This window comes from Polypterus senegalus, chromosome 2 (genome assembly GCF_016835505.1).
Source record: "Polypterus senegalus isolate Bchr_013 chromosome 2, ASM1683550v1, whole genome shotgun sequence".
Lineage (NCBI taxonomy): Eukaryota > Metazoa > Chordata > Cladistia > Polypteriformes > Polypteridae > Polypterus > Polypterus senegalus.
Genome location: NC_053155.1, coordinates 238,063,794 through 238,081,564, shown reverse-complemented (window position 1 = coordinate 238,081,564; position 17,771 = coordinate 238,063,794). Strand labels below are relative to the sequence as shown.

Here is a 17,771-nt window from a genome sequence, read left to right as displayed (position 1 = left end):
TAGTAAAGCTAGTTGGGTTGAAAACCTGCTGCCACAGTTGTCCTGCAGGACTGACCTTAGAAACTACTGCTTTAGTTAACTATAAAATCCATTATCGTCATACGCGAATATGGTAATTACAGTAGATAGGAATAGCTTATCAAATTTTACAATTGATCAGAGATACAGGAAATCTCAGTGCCTAAAAACAGGCAGCTAAAATTTCATTATCCACAACATTTCAGCTTTTCACAACTGCATGAAAAAAACGCAAGCCTGTAGTATCTGTTTTCTTGAAGCTCACCTGAATCACCTTTTCAGTGCTATTTTTTCCCAGTTTTGCTACTTCTCAGCAGTCTTCAAATCATAGTGAAGATAATGTAAAGCTTTATACTAAAGTTACACTTCATTTTCCATTCCATGGGATGAAAATGCTAATTGAAACGATTCTTCCACCCATGAGTTTGTTGTACATAGAAATTGCCATTGCTTCATTGGTTTGGTTTAAAAATCACACCCACATGTGCCCTTACAGTTGTTCCTCCATGGTATTTCCTCTACAGATTCTAGTTCATATTCTCATGTTGAATGAAAATGTATTTTACAGCTTCTGTTCCAGTTTGGAGGATCAGTCATTTACACTGAATGACCCGCTCTACAATTTAACTAGTGCTACCTGCCTAATTTGGGTTAAAATCAGAGTAGTCAATGTAGACCTCAACATTAACATTTGCAGTGCCCCATGCATTCAATGCCTATGTCTCTGGTATATGCCATTTGGTATGGGATTCGTAAAAGCAATGTTTGTGATGTGCCATCCATTGAAATGACAAATGCAATGCATTTTATAATAAAAATGTTTGTGATGTGCCATCTTTTGGAATGTCAGAAACATAGCAACCGGACAAACACACAGACAGGCACACCGTCACTTATCCTTTTACTAAGGTGGACTATGAGAAGGGGTCTGAGTTGCCTCATCAGCTTGCATATTGTAATCTTTTTAGTTAGCCAGTAAAAGGTGTCATTTTGCTTGACTTCTCATTGCATCCATAATGGCTAACACGGTACAACACCCCTACTACTAAGATGGACTATCAGCTTGCAAAACTCTGGAATCCTACTGATTGTCCATCCCGCTATATCCTAACTACAGGGGTCTGCTGGAGTAATCCCAGCCAACACAGGGCGCAAGGCAGGGCGCCAGCCCACTGCAGGGCACACACACACACAAACCAAGCACACACTAGGGACAATTTAGGATCGCCAATGCACCTAACCTGCAAGTCTTTGGACTGTGGGACGAAACCCACGCAGACACGGGGAGAACATGCAAACTCCACGCAGGGAGGATCCGGGAAGCAAACCATGTCTACTAACTGCGAGACAGCAGCACTACCACTGTGCCACCGTACCGCCCCCCCTACTGATTATGACATGTTTCAATCACTTTTTGGTGTTTTGTTTTTTATGTTTTTCTACCTTTTTAACCATTAGTATATCTTGTTTCAGTTATTCACTGAATTTTCTTTTGTGTGACAATGATATGTTTTAACTTTGTTCATATAGGCTTCTTGTATGGCTCAACTGGAAACAACAGGTTTATAAATGAGCAACGCAATGCATTATATAGTAGATTGCTATAGAAGATGAAATAGATATTAAAAAAACTACTTCACATTGTTGTAGTTTAATGATTGTACCTTGTTTTTGTCTCCATCTCTGTAGTTTTCAATCCAGATGAAAATGGGTTAGAAGTTAGTATTGTCCTACATTTAAAAAACAAAAATGATTATAGTTTCCACTGATTCGTATTAAAACTTTTAAAAAATAAAACTATTTTCTTTCACTATTCATTATGCTCTGAGTTTGTGTCTTTTACGAAACCAAACATAAAGGTGCCATGTCAACACAGGGGCCTGGTTTCAAGAACGCTAGGGAACTGATTGGATATTTCAGGCTGCTCCTGCTTCACTGAACTCATTTGTAGTTGTATTTTTAAATTGCCACTATGTTCAAAACAAAAAGATCACCAAACTACCTAAAAAGCTTCACATGCCCCTTTTTCTCAGTGTGCAGTATTCATCTTTATTTGTATTCCTTGTACTGTATTTTAAAGGTATCTGTAAGAGACTGCTTACATTAGTAAAATGGGTTGGAGACATTTCCTTGTATATATTGAATTCCTACAATTATCATACTCTATAGACAACCAAAGAAACATCTATTGCAGTCAGCTCTGGACTCTGAGTCTCACATCTTAGCTGCAGTCATTATAAAGTGACTGAAGCATCACGACGATTATGGCAAGAAATGCCCATTTAGTCCATCACAGCTTGTCTCTGTTCACCTGACTCTCGATGTGAAAAAATCAACCGTCTTTCACCATCTATGGCTTCAAAAAACATCAGATAAACACATCATCCTGTCCTCAAAGGTCCTAATAGTGAAACAAGTCTAACTTTGGGTGGCAAGCAATGCCTAATAGATTTTACTTGGTCATTTATTGAATAAAAAGTAGACCAGTGTTCACAATATGTGTGTGAATGAAATAAAGGAAAGCAACTTGTAGTGAGTGCTCTTAATAGGAGGAAAAGAAGGACACAGGTTTGGATGGTAACAATTTACGAAATAAGGACAAAACTGTAAGTTTTTAAATGTTCATCAAGCCAAAAAAAAAAAACAGATTAAACCAAAAACTAATCAGAATTTCATGGGAATAAAACTTTATCAGGAAATCACAACTAAAATCATGTGTAGATCCTGTCCATAATCTCAACTTGTAACACTCACACAGTGAGGACTCGTAAAGTTTGCACTTGTGATGCAACAACAGTGGCTTTGGCAATAAAAATAAAAACAAGCAAATTGCAAGATGGTGGCTTACACAAGGAAAACAAAATGGAGTCACAGCAAACATTAAGCATAACATTAAAAAATATGAACGCCTTCTGTAGTAAAACATTAAAGAAAACTATCACCCCAAAAGATTCCCTGAAGTTTCAAACCATTTATAAACCATTTATTAAAGCAAAACAATTCATAACAATTCCCAATCACTACACATTTGTTGTATTATTTCATCTTCTATTATTATAATCTTGATTGTTTCTTAGAAGGGGTTTTATGATTAAATGCACAATTAGAAAAAAGTTACAAGTAAATTGCAAGTTTTTTTATACAAAGTAAAAGATTATGATTGTGTCAATACAGTATGTCTTTTTAAATTAAAGCTATCATTACTTGATTGCTAATTTTCCTTGATGGTTTTTACATTTAATAAGCAAATCACTTACATCTTTGGTTCCTCTACTTTCATTGAAGATTGCCTGTTTAAAAAAAAAAAAAAAAAATTTTGTACGTAGTTACTCTTATATGGCTGATATTATAAAGCGATGAGTCTTAATCTCAATATTCAGAGTCTTCTATCACGGCTTGTTTTGTTATATATATATATATATTGTCACAGATGTCTGGGGTTCTTACCCAGCCGGGATGACTGGAAGGACTGGAAGGTGGCATTGGTAGCTTCTGGGCAACAAGGGGGCAACCACCCTGGACTAGGAGAGGACCACGGGAGAGGAGCAAAGAGGTTCTGGCCTGTTAGGACCCGTGGACACCGCCAGGGGGTGCCTCAAGCCTTGTGGGACCCAGAGAACTGTTACTTCCGCCACACCAGGCAAGATGGCGGATGAACCTGCCAGGGACGCCCGGAGTGCTTCCGGTGCAAAAGCCAGCACTTCCGCCACACCAGGGAGTGCTGCCGGAAGGTCATCATCAACTACCTGGAGCACATCCGGGATGGGAATAAAAAGGGCCGCCTTCATACAATCGAGCAGCTTGAGTCGGGAGTGGGAGCAGGACGAACCTCCCAGGAGGAGACAGACGGCCAAGGACTGAGGAAGAGAAGGGATTATTGTGGTGATTAATTAGCTGTGTGCATTGTGTGGTGTTCGGGACTGCGATCCTGTACGTAGTGGTGATTAATAAACACGTGTCTTTTTATAAAGATGTGGTTTCTGACTGGTGGTGTCCGGGCAAGTCTCACAATATATATATATGTATATATAAATATATATATATATATATATATATATATATATATATATATATATATATATATATATATATATATATATTTCCATACACAAGTGCTATTGGATCACTTTCAAGTCTCAAAGCAGGTAGGCATTATGTCTACGGGGAAAGGAAATGTACAGATGGTAACGCCTTCTCCCTTTAAACCTGATTAGGTGGACAATTCCCAAGAAGCATGGTGTCACCTCCAGTGCTGTGGTGGACACCCTGCTCCTTCTGCTGGGATGACTACATAAGACTGCAAAACCCCAGAGGTCAGAATTCATTTATGAACCAGTAGCTTATGTTGATAAATATTGGGCCACAGTTGCAAAATGAACTTTTACTCCATGACTACGATAGTCTTTACTCTTGGATTTCTTGTTTTTTTTTTTTTTTTGTTCTCTATATAAGCATAACTAAACAAAGCTACTTACTGATACTCCAGCTTCACAGAGTGTTATATGTATATGTGTGTGTATAAAGAGAGAGAAAGAGTAAGAGGGATAGACATAGATTGACATTCATGAAAAAAGTAGAAATTAGAAATATTATACTGTATTAAGATTTTCAAAATACGAGGGTCATTTGATAAGTATGTTAAAAAAGCCAAGTTAAACGCCATTTTTTGGAAAACATCATTTCAAACGTCTGTAGAACGTAAACAACGTGTCACTTCTGTCTGAAATTTGGCCTGACCTAGTTTGAAGAGTCACACTTGCTAGCCGTGACGTCACCAAATGAATTGTGGTGCCATCTCACAGAAATTTACCAAACTTATCAAACAAGCTTCGTATACTAGTCTGTACAATTTTTAAATGATATACAAGATATTAAAAATCATGTTCACCCTTGTATAGAATATGCTCCTACCTTTTATATTTATCATCTGTGTCTCTAAAAAAAAGAAGAAATAAAAAAACATATTTCAAATGAAAAAGAGAACATATAAAATATTTCCACACTAAAAAATAAAGTAAGAAGAACATTTATGTCTATTTTTTGTTCTGTTTTGCAGATAAACTCTGAAGCAGAACCTCCTTTATCAAGCAGCACAGTGGTTATGGTTACTTGTCACAACTCCCAAGCGTTTGGATCGAGCCCCAGAATATTCTCTGTTTAGGATTAGTTTGCACATTCTCCCGTGTATATTGTAGATAGGTTGGTGTACGCTGCTTTCTTCACACATCTCAAAGTTATGCACAAGTTATGCTGACTGGTGAAATTAAAGTGGCCTCTTGTGTAGGTGAGTTAAATTAAAATCTTAAGATACATTATGTAAATTAAAAAACTGATAATTTCTCATAATTTGTCCATTAAACTATATTTGCACAAAAAATATTTGATAACTAAATTTTGTACAGATTCCCAAACGTAACCAAGTAAAATTATTTCCCTTTATCTGGTACAACGCCACAATGAACTCTAGTAGAGATGCCAGTCCTTTTGCAGATCATAATTTTTTGAAGTTACAAATTAACGTAATCTCCACTTTATTGGGATTTGGAAGCAAAACCAGAATACCTGGTGAAAAAATGCATTAAAAAACTACAGGAATATATACACTGCACAGAAAAATGTAATCCTGAAGCTCTGAGACCTCTAACCATTGAATGAATCAATAATTAAATGAAGCACAGTCACCATTATGACAGACTGAAGAACTGAAGAAATATTAACATTGTTAAGGCCTAAAGAGCTAAGCAAGCAGAAAAATTCTACTTCTATACCAAGGCCAATTAAAAAAGCTTCACCAACGCCAATTTTAAAAACTGACGATATTGCTCATTCTAAAACTACATAAAGCCTGGATTCAATTTTTCTACTCATGTTGCAAAAATCGAAAAAGAGAAGCAAACTTTGGTCAAATGCTGTTATTATCATTTTGCACAACTACCTCCTACAGACCTCATTCCTGACCTTGAGTTTTTATGATTCCAAAAGTTCACTGTGAGGATAATGTTTTATGAGATGATGCATGTGCACATGTGCCAGAGTACGGTTTGAACTTGAAAACTGCAACTGCAGCAATGAGTCTCAGTTCTGAGATTGTGCTTTTTATCCCAGTCATCAGTCATTGTCCAACCCGCTATATCCCAACACAGGGTCACGGGGGTCTGCTGGAGCCAATCCCAGCCAACACAGGGCTCAAGACAGGAACAAATCCCAGGCAGGGCACCAGCCCACCACAGGGCGCACAAACACATACACACACCCACACACCAAGCACACACTAGGGACAATTTAGGATCACCAATGCATCTAACCTGCATGAAATCAACGCAGACACGGGGAGAACATGCAAACTCCATGCAGGGAGGACCCAGGAACCGAACTCAGGTCTCCTTACTGCGAGGCAGCAGCGCTACCACTGCACCATCATGCCGTCAAAGAATTGGGCTGGCCTCTTATCACGGCTGGAGAGAACAAGGCTCGAACCCCGCACCTCTGCTCTTTACCGGGAGGACTGAATCAGCTTGTCTACTTCGGTGAGCTATCCATTCATCCATTATCCAGCCTGCTACATTCTAACTACAGGGTTATGGGGGTCCGCTGGAGCCAATCCCAGCCAACACAGGGTGCAATGCAGGAAACAATGCCCGTGCAGTACGCCAGCCCACCACAAGGCACACACACCCACACACCAAGCACACACTAGGGACAATTTAGGATTCCCAAGGCACCTAACCTGCATGTCTTTGGACTGTGGGAGGAAACCGGAGCACCCTGAGGAAACCCACGCAGACACGGAGAGGACATGCAAACACCACGCATGGAGGACCCAGGAAGTGAACTCAGGTCTCCTAACTGCGAGGCAGCAGCGTTACCCACTGCGCTACCGTACTGCCAAAGAAATGGGTTGGCCTCTTATCATGGCTGGAAAGATTGAGGCTCGAACGTCGCACCTCTGCTCTTTATCGGGAGGCTGAATCGGCTTGTCTACCTCGGTGAGCTACAAACTGTAAATATTTCATTCTTGCCTTTAACTCTCTGTAGCTCATTCAAATGCTATTGATTGCATCTGTTGTAATTATTTAAAATTATAGCTGTTACAAGCTTTACATTATGTAGATTACAAATACAATAAGCAAAAACTATACAGTTTAATATACTTTGAAAAAATACTTACTTTCCAGTAGGAAGCTGTTCACTGGAACTAAACCTATAAATGTGAAAATATAAAGAAGTATTAGTTTGACTGTTTTATAATAAAGAGGCCTTTTATGAGAATATGAATAGCATGTGCTTAACATTAACATTTTATAAGTTCTTGTAACAATGGCAGATTCTGGTCAAATTGAACATAAAATAAATACACTTTAATTTTATTGTTGAATCTTGTAAGTCAGAAAGGGTGAATTGTAGAATGTGATGTGATCTTGTACCCCATATACTTTGTAGTAGTGGCTGAGAAGAAAGTTTAATCTCATATCTTCAAAATGAAGAGGGAAAAATGCATGACATAATAGAAGATAATAATGACCAATGGTGTTCGACTATGTGAAAAACTTCGATGGAAAACAGAAAAAAAAATCTTACATTGCTTGTATCACATATTCCACACATCAGTTGTCCAGTGGTATGCACAGATTGTACCAAACACATCCTTTGTAGATAAAACATTGTTAAATATTGACTTCCAGAATAATCAGTACACATCATAAACAGAAAACTAAACCCTCTTGGGATTTACTCCATTGTTGGTCAAGACTCCTGTCTTCAGTTCACAAAGTTACTCCCATAAACGAGTTTTCACATTATTTGCCTCTGTACAGCATTTGCCACTGCTGGCTTCTATTATATCATACTGTTTTTTCCTCCCCATTCTTCATAAAAATATAAGATTACATTTTTTTTCTCAGCAACCACTACAACCTACAAGAGGTACGTAATATGTAAAAAAAATATAATTTTTGGGTGAAGTATTCCTTTACCTATTGTGTAGGTGAATCAGATATCAGATTGAAAGATCAACATCACAATAAACTTTATTGAAGTGGTAATTGTTTGGCTTAAAAAACACTGGAGCTAATCTTCAACGAAGGATCTGAAGTTAATGAATTTAGACTAGGAAAAATTTCAGAAGCATATCATAACAAGGGAAGAAACTTGGATATATCACTATAATTTTAAATTAAGAGTTATTATTATCATTATACAATATTGATGGTCAGTAACCTACAGTACATACAAAGCAATGTAAAATAGTACAGTAATCCCTCGCTATATCGCACTTTGACTTTCGCGGTTTCACTCTATCGCGGATTTTAAATGTAAGCACATCTAAATATATATCACAGATTTTTCGCTGGTTCGCGGATTTCTGCAGACAGTGGGTCTTTTAATTTAGGTTACATGCTTCATCAGTTTGTTTGCCCTGTTGATTTCATACAAGGGACGCTATTGCCGGATGGCTTAGAAGCTACCCAATCAGAGCAAGTATTACATATTAACTAAAACTCCTCAATGCTATAAGATATGCTTCCCGCGCGGTGCTTGATTGTTTGCTTGTCTCTGCCTCTCTCTCACCCTCTTTGACATTCTCTGCGCCTGACGGAGGGGCTGTTTGCTTAAAAGATACTGGTGCTCCTCTAAAAAAATGCTGCTTTATTGCGGTGCTCGGCATACTTAAAAGCACACGTATTGATTTTTTGATTGTTGCTTTAATCTCGCTCTATCTCTCTCTCTCTGACGTTCTCTGCGCCTGACGGAGCAGATGTGAGCAGAGGGGCTGTTTGCTTAGAAGATACTAACGCTCCTCTAAAAAATGCCGGCAAACTTAAAAGCACATATTGATTTTTTGATTGTTTGCTTTTCTTTGCGAGCTCTCTCTCTCTCCCTCTGAAATTCTCGGCTCCTGAAGAGAAGAAGATCTATTTGCATTCTTTTAATTGTGAGAAAGAACTGTCATCTCTGTCTTGTCATGGAGGACAGTTTAAACTATTGACTAAAGGGTGTTATTTCATGTCTAGAGGGCTCTAATAATGTTAACAGTGTGGGAGAGTTTATAAGGGCTTAAAATATATAAAAATAACTACACAAACATATGGTTTCTACTTCGCGGATTTTCGTCTATCGCGGGGGGTTCTGGAATGCAACCCCCGCGATCGAGGAGGGATTACTGTATTTGCCTTCTGCTCCTGAAACATTAGGCTAAAAGTAAAATATGGGAAGTACATGGGGTAAATAACATATAAAAATTAATTTTTGGGTGAAGTATTCATTTTTGATTGACTAAAAAATATACAAATATTCATTTTTAGCAAATGGTCTTCTGCTGTTTGAGATTGACTCAGCCTCGTTCTTAAAGGAATTGAATCAAATTTTATTCATAAAATGTAGGAGACATTTTTTACATCATCTATTATTGTCTAGTATTTATGCTTTGAATACTATGTACTGTACATGCCTTGATGATTATAAAGCATATAGAGGGGAGAGTCAGTGTCGAGATGCATCAGGAAAAAGGGGTGCGGATTAATTCATGCTGAAAAACATAAATGTTTGCTCAAAATGGAATTACAAGATATGATATGCAGGTGAAAAATGAGTGGTGACGAGGGAACAATTCTAGGCAAGATGAAAAGGGTGAAAGGCCAGAGTCAATTAAATAAAGCAGCAGTTACCTGAGAGACCTATGTAAGACTCCTTTGTGTTCTTCAATTCCCGTTTTATTATAATTTGTGGTCATTTGTCTATTTTAATTTTTTTTTTCCATTTTCCAACTTTGGACTTATGTTTTAGTAAGTAGGATTTTTCAGTTTTGGTTTTGAGGATATTTACTGTTTTGTTTTTAAAGTCCTCTTGAAAGAACTTGCTAATATTGTTTAATTTTCAGTAGGTTTTTATTTATTTTCTTGGTTAGGTGTACGTTAAATATTGTTTTTTCAGTACTTCTGTATTTCATTCCTTTCTTTAATTTATTATTTATGTAACTCAGATTTTTTGCTTGGTATTTCAATTCTTTATTTTTTTTGGTTAATAAATGGTTGAAATAATAAGCTTGTTTTGAGCCAAGGTTTTTGGTGGTTATGGCCCTCTGATTTGGGAATAAATCATAACACTTCAAAAAGTCATAGCAACCAAGTGCAGCCTGGGACTACGGGTCATGTCCTATTCTGACAGGATGGAGGACTCCAACTCTTTAGTACTGAGCAGAGAAGGCTGTTTGTGTACTGCATCCAGGTCTTCAAAATTCTCTAAGACACTGATAAAGAGAACTGTTTCATTTAAATCGGTAGAAATCAAGAGAAAGAGTATTCACTTCACATCTTTAAGTTTTCTCATAACCACACAGATAAAAATGGAATCAAATTTAGTCTGTCTCTACCCTGACATATTGAATTAGTGTAGTATTTGGATTATTTAAAATGTATGATTATAGTCTGATCATAATTTTTTTACGTAAAGAATTCTACTCTTATAGTTTATTTTTCATTTAGATTAGAATTAGTTTAATTTATGTCAACTCCATTGTTTACACGTCCTGTGACTTATTGGGTTATGCTATTGATGTCAGAGGATATGACACTATAAAGATGGTGCTGTTCATTTCATTCGCTATTCCCCCAGTGAGTACATGTAGGGAATATACAGTATGAAGAACTTTAATGTTTATTGGATTTCAGGTACGCCCTAGTCTGCTTTTTGTTTTTGGCATCTCGATCTTTTTTCCTCCTAGTTCACAACCTCTGTCTGCCTTTTTGACCATGATTCTGGTGTGTTTTCCATCTTCTGGTCCTTTTTCAAATCTCAACAATCCAGAAACTACTTTTCTCATTACAGTCAGCTTCAGGTGGTTTACAGTTATGAAATGATTTCAGAAATAAAGGTACACACTAGTGTTAATCGGTGACCCTCGCCAAAGTGTTTTTCACAGAGAATATGCTGTATTCACCAGTGACCTTGTTCACCAAATATTTTCAGAGAAATTCACTGTGTGGTCAAGCATTTTCCCCAGTGCCTGATGATGCTTTGCGAATCCAGCGTGTCATCACAGAACTGTAGCAGCCAAGCACAGAACTTTCACGCAGATGTACTGTAAGCATAGTCCACCTCTCATTTCATGTCACTGCATGATTTGCTTTTTACATGCATGATGATACTACTTCAGCCGGTTTGCACCCCACAGGCATTTAGGGGTCATTAGCTGACCATAATGTAAATATTATGAAAATACATTGTTGTTCTGCATAGATTCATTGTATGATCTATGATTTCAATGCATTATGCCGAGTTCGGTGAAGTTTCTGAACATTTCCATGATTTCACTGAACTCACGGCAAGCAAACTCTGCAAGTTTCATTCATCACTAGACCTGTCCTAGCATTCATTTTTCATGTAATGATCAGTTTAACTCACAGATCCAGTTCGGAGAGAAGTGGACCTCTGAATTATTTTCAACAGACTTAAGAACATTATGCTGTGTTACTTTAATAATAGCAAACTTCAGGCTTTTCACTTTTGCTTGTGAAACAGTGTTATCGGAATGATATGTAGGACATGTAACAAGCAATTTAAAATTTTAATAATAAATACCTTGTTTGCTGTTTGTTCCTTTCCATACATATAAGGAACTTAAGTAAGGAAACTGGCATTCATTTAATCTTTAATCTTAGGTGGCCTATAAACAGGAGTATCTTTAATTTTGGGGGTTAATCTAAATAATTAAGAAGTCTAAAGCTCTCATTTGCATATAACTAAGTTGTCACCTATTGAAAACTGATTGTGCAGTCAGTCAATGAAATAACAATGCTAAATGAGAAGTCCTTCTGCCACATGAATCACAGACGACTTCTCCAAGCACATTTGTATCAATTTCTATTTGACAGACATAAACTGACTTGGAGGCCCCATTCTTTGTGTGTTTGTCCACTGCACCTTAGCTAACTAGAATCAGCTCTCTGTAATCCTTCATAGTAAGCAGCTTTGGCATTTGGCCGTTTTTCTACCAAGGAAACAGTTATTTATAAAAGCTTATCAAAGACTGACTACACCTGCAAATAGATACTGTATCGTTGTAAGGTTCAACTGATGTTTTAATTCATTCTTTATTCTAGCAATGATGCATGATTTTTTTTACATTTATTCCAGCATTTGTTATTCATTTTTTCACTTTGTTAATTCATTTGCTGCGGTGGGCTAGTGCCGTGCCCGGGGTTTGTTTCCTGCCTTGCGCCCTGTGTTGACTGGGATTGGCTCCAGCAGACCCCCGTGACCCTGTAGTTAGGATATAGCGGGTTGGATAATGGATGGATGGATGGATTCAGTTATTATTATAAAACACGATTAATCAATAATTTAAAATTAAAGGAATAAAAAAAAATGCAAAATTTAGATGAAAGTTTCCAGACTGTAGGAAAAAACAAAATGCTAACCAGATTGATGGCATTTTGTTTTTCTAAAATGAGCTACTCTGAAAAAGAACAGTTACTTTTAAGAAAACAAAATATCTTAAGAAATGACATAAAGAAGTGTCATTGACCTACTGTTATAAATCAGTTTTTGAGCCTCCTGAATATTATTCTTTAGTTTTCAGTACATGTAATTAAAGTTTCAACATGCCATTCCTGGAGGTCACATCACACAGTATGTCATCACTCCCAGCATACATAATATACTTTTAAGTGTCTATATTTCTGGATACAATTCTTTATGTTGCATGTAGCTATTTCCAAAACTCTTTTTTTTTTTTGAAATTTTATTAATTTTATTGCAATCATTCCATACAAATCAATCAATTTTTACAAAAAGTAGGATTGAGAACAAGTCAACCCGAGAGAGAATTTTTCCCTTTTTTGACAACATGTTCCAGTCAATGCTTTGATTTTGGAACTTTCATTTTCATTTTGCCTTCTGGCTTTTGACACCTTGTACGTTTTAAATGTTAATTATTTTTTTTTAATTTCCTGGTCCGGCTTTTCTTGCTGCTTGTTTTCTCACTCCATACAGAACATCTGTGTCCCAGAGGAAGGGTCATTTCCATTAAGACCTATAAATTAGCTCTGGCAATGCATGTTTTTAAAGGCAGGTGGAGTTGTGCATCACAATGTGTAACATGAGACCAGATACTGCGATTCCTAAGAGAACAGAGGCTCGTACAATCAGAGCTGAGTATTAAACCAGACAGTATCACAGTCTGACTGATTACTCTTCCAGAAAGAAGACTGTCATTAGTACTTAACGTCTCATGTGCCATGTTTGTCTCAGACATTGGGCCTGAAAGGGAATTTATACTGGACACTGGTTCTTTAACAGCTTTTCGAATGCTTCTTGGTAGTAATGGGGATTTAAGAGTAACCTATAAGCTGGAAAGTAACGCAATTATGGACTTTAAAGTTCTGCATAAATGACTAAAGAATGAATTGATAGTTGAAGTAGTAGTTCAGTTTTTTGGAAGTTCAAGGTATGAATAAGTTGATCAAGGGACAGATATTGTGGTGTGTGAGGAAGCCAAAGATGTACAGTAACTCAGTAGTTGATTTCTGAGTACAAGTATGTGCCACTTAACATCCACAACATGTTCTGTAACATAGGATATTATGAGATTTGGACGTTGTGTAAACACCATATTTTATACAGTACTTAGCAAAGCTATATGAGATACTGCAGTGCAATATGTATGATTGGCTGCTACTCCCTATAAGTCGTAGCATGCACTGTTATACGGTAAACTTTTTATTTGTAGGGAAATAATGATAGAAAGCTCAGTATAGTACTGGCAGCTCAATCGCTTTGTATACGAGAGACATGAGGTATACGTGTTGTGTGCAGGAAGCTGTTTCAGTTACGTCTGCTATGTCCTGTTCTCCAATAGGGATGTCTAAACTCTATTATAACTATATATTATTATGGGACCGTGGATGGACGTATATGCACGAACAGACATTAAGCGGTGCAGAGCTGTATATTAATACCAATTAGTGTTTTAGTGGACTCCTCACAACACTAAGGCAGAGTAGGCCAATTACTATTGTTTGGCATTTCTCAAGTAGGCCTACATACTCTCAACTGCCGTTGAGAAGGAAGTAAATGTCCCCAGTAAGTTCACCTAATGAACAGCACTTTGCTCAGATTTGAAGCCTTGTTACTTTCAAGTCCAGCTCTTTACATTTCATTATTCAGTTATTTTTTTCAGTGTATTTCACTGAATGTACAATTCTGTGTGTTTGACCAGTATGCAAGTGTAGATGGTTGAATCCATTTTGCACAGATTCCCCATTTGTAAATGGGAAGACATCAGGTAATGTTTTTGTCTGTGAACCCACACCGCCACCTTGGGCAGCACCAAGTACCTCTTGTTAGTTTACACTATTGTGGAATAAATTACAAACATCAAGTCCATGCCTATGGAGACCCACAGCTTTTTCTCTCAAACATGACATTGCCTATGAGTGTCTCATAACCCATCCTCACAGGGTTATTGGTATCTTCTTACTTGTACCCATACCCACGGTGGACTCTAGTTCAAATATAAAAAATTTTAATTCCAAACTACTTCTGGCCACAAGCATTTCAAACAAACAAGAATCTGTAGTGAATTTAAAAAACCATGGTCTTTAGGTCAGTAAAACCAGGAGTAACAAAATGTGTAAAATTACATTTTCTTACCTTTTCATTAATTTTGTCACAGATGTAGTTGAGCCATCTCTTTCGTCAGCCTGGGGACTGTTGTTTCTGTGTCAAGAACATTGCGTATATTATGTATTAATAAGTTTCAATGTTAATAGAACTAAGTCACACATAATAGGTGTAGCTTAAACGTATTTACTTTCAAAATCAACAAAGAAAACTGAATTTTTTGCATAAACAGAAATTTGATATTCAATTCATGATGCAATGGAACAGACTGTTAAACTCTTCACAAGCAAAATGTTCAATAATTCTGAAATTATTTAAACTGACAGAACAAAAATAATCATTTTGTGACACAAAATCATTTAAGATTCTAGCTTTGAATGAAATACAGCTGGATAGTATTCTGTTGTGACAGTTCGTAGCAACAAAATAACAAGATATGTCTCCCTTTTTGAACTCGTTCCTCCTGTTACAGTCTTGAAGGACACATTTTTATCTGAGACATTAATATCTAAAACCTGACAATAATTTGTAGTGGTGGCACTGTTGCCATAGTGCAAACTGTTTAGCCTGGAATGGATTGTAGTGTTGCATGATGGAACACTTGGTGTATTCGGCAGCATTTTCATTGTGGATGAGTTAAAGGTAGTGGCGGTGCTACAAACAAAATGGCAAAATGTGCATTCTGGGATGGATTGTAGTGTGATTTTATGACAAAAAGTGTGTATTATATGCACCTCGGCTACTTTACAGCCTGTTAAAAATACAGGATGAAGGAAATCCAGAAAAAATTTTAAACTTTGCTCTGTAAAAATCTTCAATGATCAGCATCTATGGAATGATATTTCCATTGAAAAGGGCTATACTGCAAAAAAGGGATCGGTGAAGCGTTCAACAAGTTGGTTGGGCGTCTCTTCAGAATTTTAGCATGCAGATCTGTTAAGAAGCTAGAAATTATGTTTTAGAAGGAATTTGTTTCCACTGAAGCGGATGTTTAGACACCCTTTTCGCTATACAATCAATGTTGCAGATTTACTTACTGTCCAAGGGAATCTTCAGATTTATATCGGTGAAGCACAGTCTTTCCAAAGTTTTCATCTTTTCTACAAAACAAAAGAAAAAAAAAGCTCTCAAAGTTTGTTTCCCAAATTTTAGACATTTTTTAGGGATTCCAATCATATATCTTGGATTTTTGTAGAGTGATATCATGATATATCACTTTAATTTCTTGAGAAATTAAATCATGTACATATAAATAAATAAAACAAATATCAATGGTTTATAATTTATGGTAAAGTAAAGCAACAAGGGTCACTTTTGCTGATATGCTGTGTGACAGATAGGGGGCAGTATCGCTCCCTTGAACCCTTGTCCAATACGCCAGACACCAAGTAAAAGTCCAATAATAGACTTTATTTTTACACAGCAGTACACAAAGCACCCTCTCCTCCACTATACTCATCTAATCAATCACAATACACAATAATAAACTCTCCACCACTCCCAGACGCGTTGCCACCCTTCCACCCAGCTCAGCTCCCTATCTATCTAGCTATCACTTCTGGGTCAGATAAAAAGTCCTTTCCTTCATCCCAGAAGTACGTCACTTCTGCTGTCGCTCTGCCTATGATGCACTTCCGGGTTATAGGGCACATATGACTCTCTATTCCTCCCTGCAGCATCCTCTGTTGGCCCCTGGGGTATCCAGCTGGTTTGTAAGGGAAAACTCCATGGTCCATGATTCCCTGCTGGCATCCAGGGCACCTCCATGCTGCAGGGAGAGCTCCATCTGGTGGCCTGGGGGTATTGGCCGTGGTGACAAGCCGGCCATAGACCACAGCTGATATTAAGACCAGTAAGTCTCGTGTTGTACTTAAACTCATTATAAGACCCAAACTTGGTTATTTATTTATGCTGTATCTATCTTATCTAGCATTATTTCAGTAATAACCAAATGGAAACCTGCTTGCGCCTAATCCAATCTAAACTGTGGCTGTTAACAACTTGGACGTCCTGCTGGGATACCAACTATCTAAGTTTCATCATAGAACTGAAGATTATAAGTAACATACTTGGGTGGTTCAGAGACTGGTGCTGCCACCGAACAGTATACAGTGTCCTGGGTTTGAATCCCATGCTCTCTTGTTCTCCATTTGTAGTTTGCAAGTAGTTCTTGTGTCTGCATGGGTTTTACTTTCTCACTGATATGCATGTTAGATTAATTGCTAAATCCAGATCAGCTCCAGTGTGAGTATCAGCCCCGTGATAGACTGGCAGTCTGTCTAGCACTGTTTCCTGTAATTCACAGTATTGGTGTTTTTTTGTTTTTTTTTTGCCCACCCCACCTCAGTGTTTCTGCTGGAATGAAAATGAGATGAAATGACAGATGTAACAATCAACCTTTATTAATCCACTAGACATTAAGGCTAGAACAGTAGTGCATAAACATTAGTAGGAACAGACCTGGTATGTGGCTGAAATATGCGTCACTGTATTGTGTGCCTTTAATTTTCTCTCTCAGTAATACTGGTTTGTATTTCCATAAAATGCCTGTAATTTTGTATGACAGTATTACAGTGGAACCTCGGCTGACGACCATAATTCGTTCCAAAACTCTGGTTGTAACCCGATTTGGTCGTGAACCGAAGTAATTTCCCCCATAGGATTGTATGTAAATACAATTAATCCATTCCAGACCGTATGAACTGTATGTAAATATATATTTTTTATGTTTTTAAGCACAAATATAGTTAATTACACCACTGAATGCACAGCGTAATAGTAAACTAAATGTAAAAACATTGAATAATACTAAGAAAACCTTGAACAACTGAGAAAACTAAGACTGGATGAGTTCACGCTATAGCCTTATGACCCGCTCGCTAAAAACACTTTTTTTTAGTGAGTTTTAAGCACAGGGGAAAAAATGAACATTTGATAATTTAATAAACAACCAAGAAAAGTAACATTGCAACAATGCACGCACACACCTGTGTGTGTGTGCGTCCCGCGCGCGCCTGTGTGTGTGTGTGTGTGTGTGTGCTTCCCTCGCGCGCCTGTGTGTGTGTCCCGTGTGTGTGTGTGTGTGCGTGCGTGCGTGTGTCTGTCTCTCATGCGCCTGTGTGTGTGTCTGCACA

General features: G+C 37.5%; 1 protein-coding gene across 1 annotated transcript in view; it reads right to left on the bottom strand.

Annotated features, from left to right (window-relative positions):
- The window catches only part of scel (sciellin), a 94,683-nt gene that overhangs the window by 52,471 nt on the left and 24,441 nt on the right, over positions 1–17,771 (bottom strand). Inside the window, exons 4-9 of the mRNA XM_039746316.1 lie at positions 15,675–15,737; positions 14,668–14,733; positions 7,187–7,219; positions 4,930–4,953; positions 3,276–3,308; positions 1,683–1,748 (exon numbers count right to left, since the gene is read on the bottom strand). Of these exons, the coding sequence (XP_039602250.1) occupies positions 1,683–1,748; positions 3,276–3,308; positions 4,930–4,953; positions 7,187–7,219; positions 14,668–14,733; positions 15,675–15,737 (285 nt within the window). The remainder of the gene's footprint in view (positions 1–1,682; positions 1,749–3,275; positions 3,309–4,929; positions 4,954–7,186; positions 7,220–14,667; positions 14,734–15,674; positions 15,738–17,771) is intronic.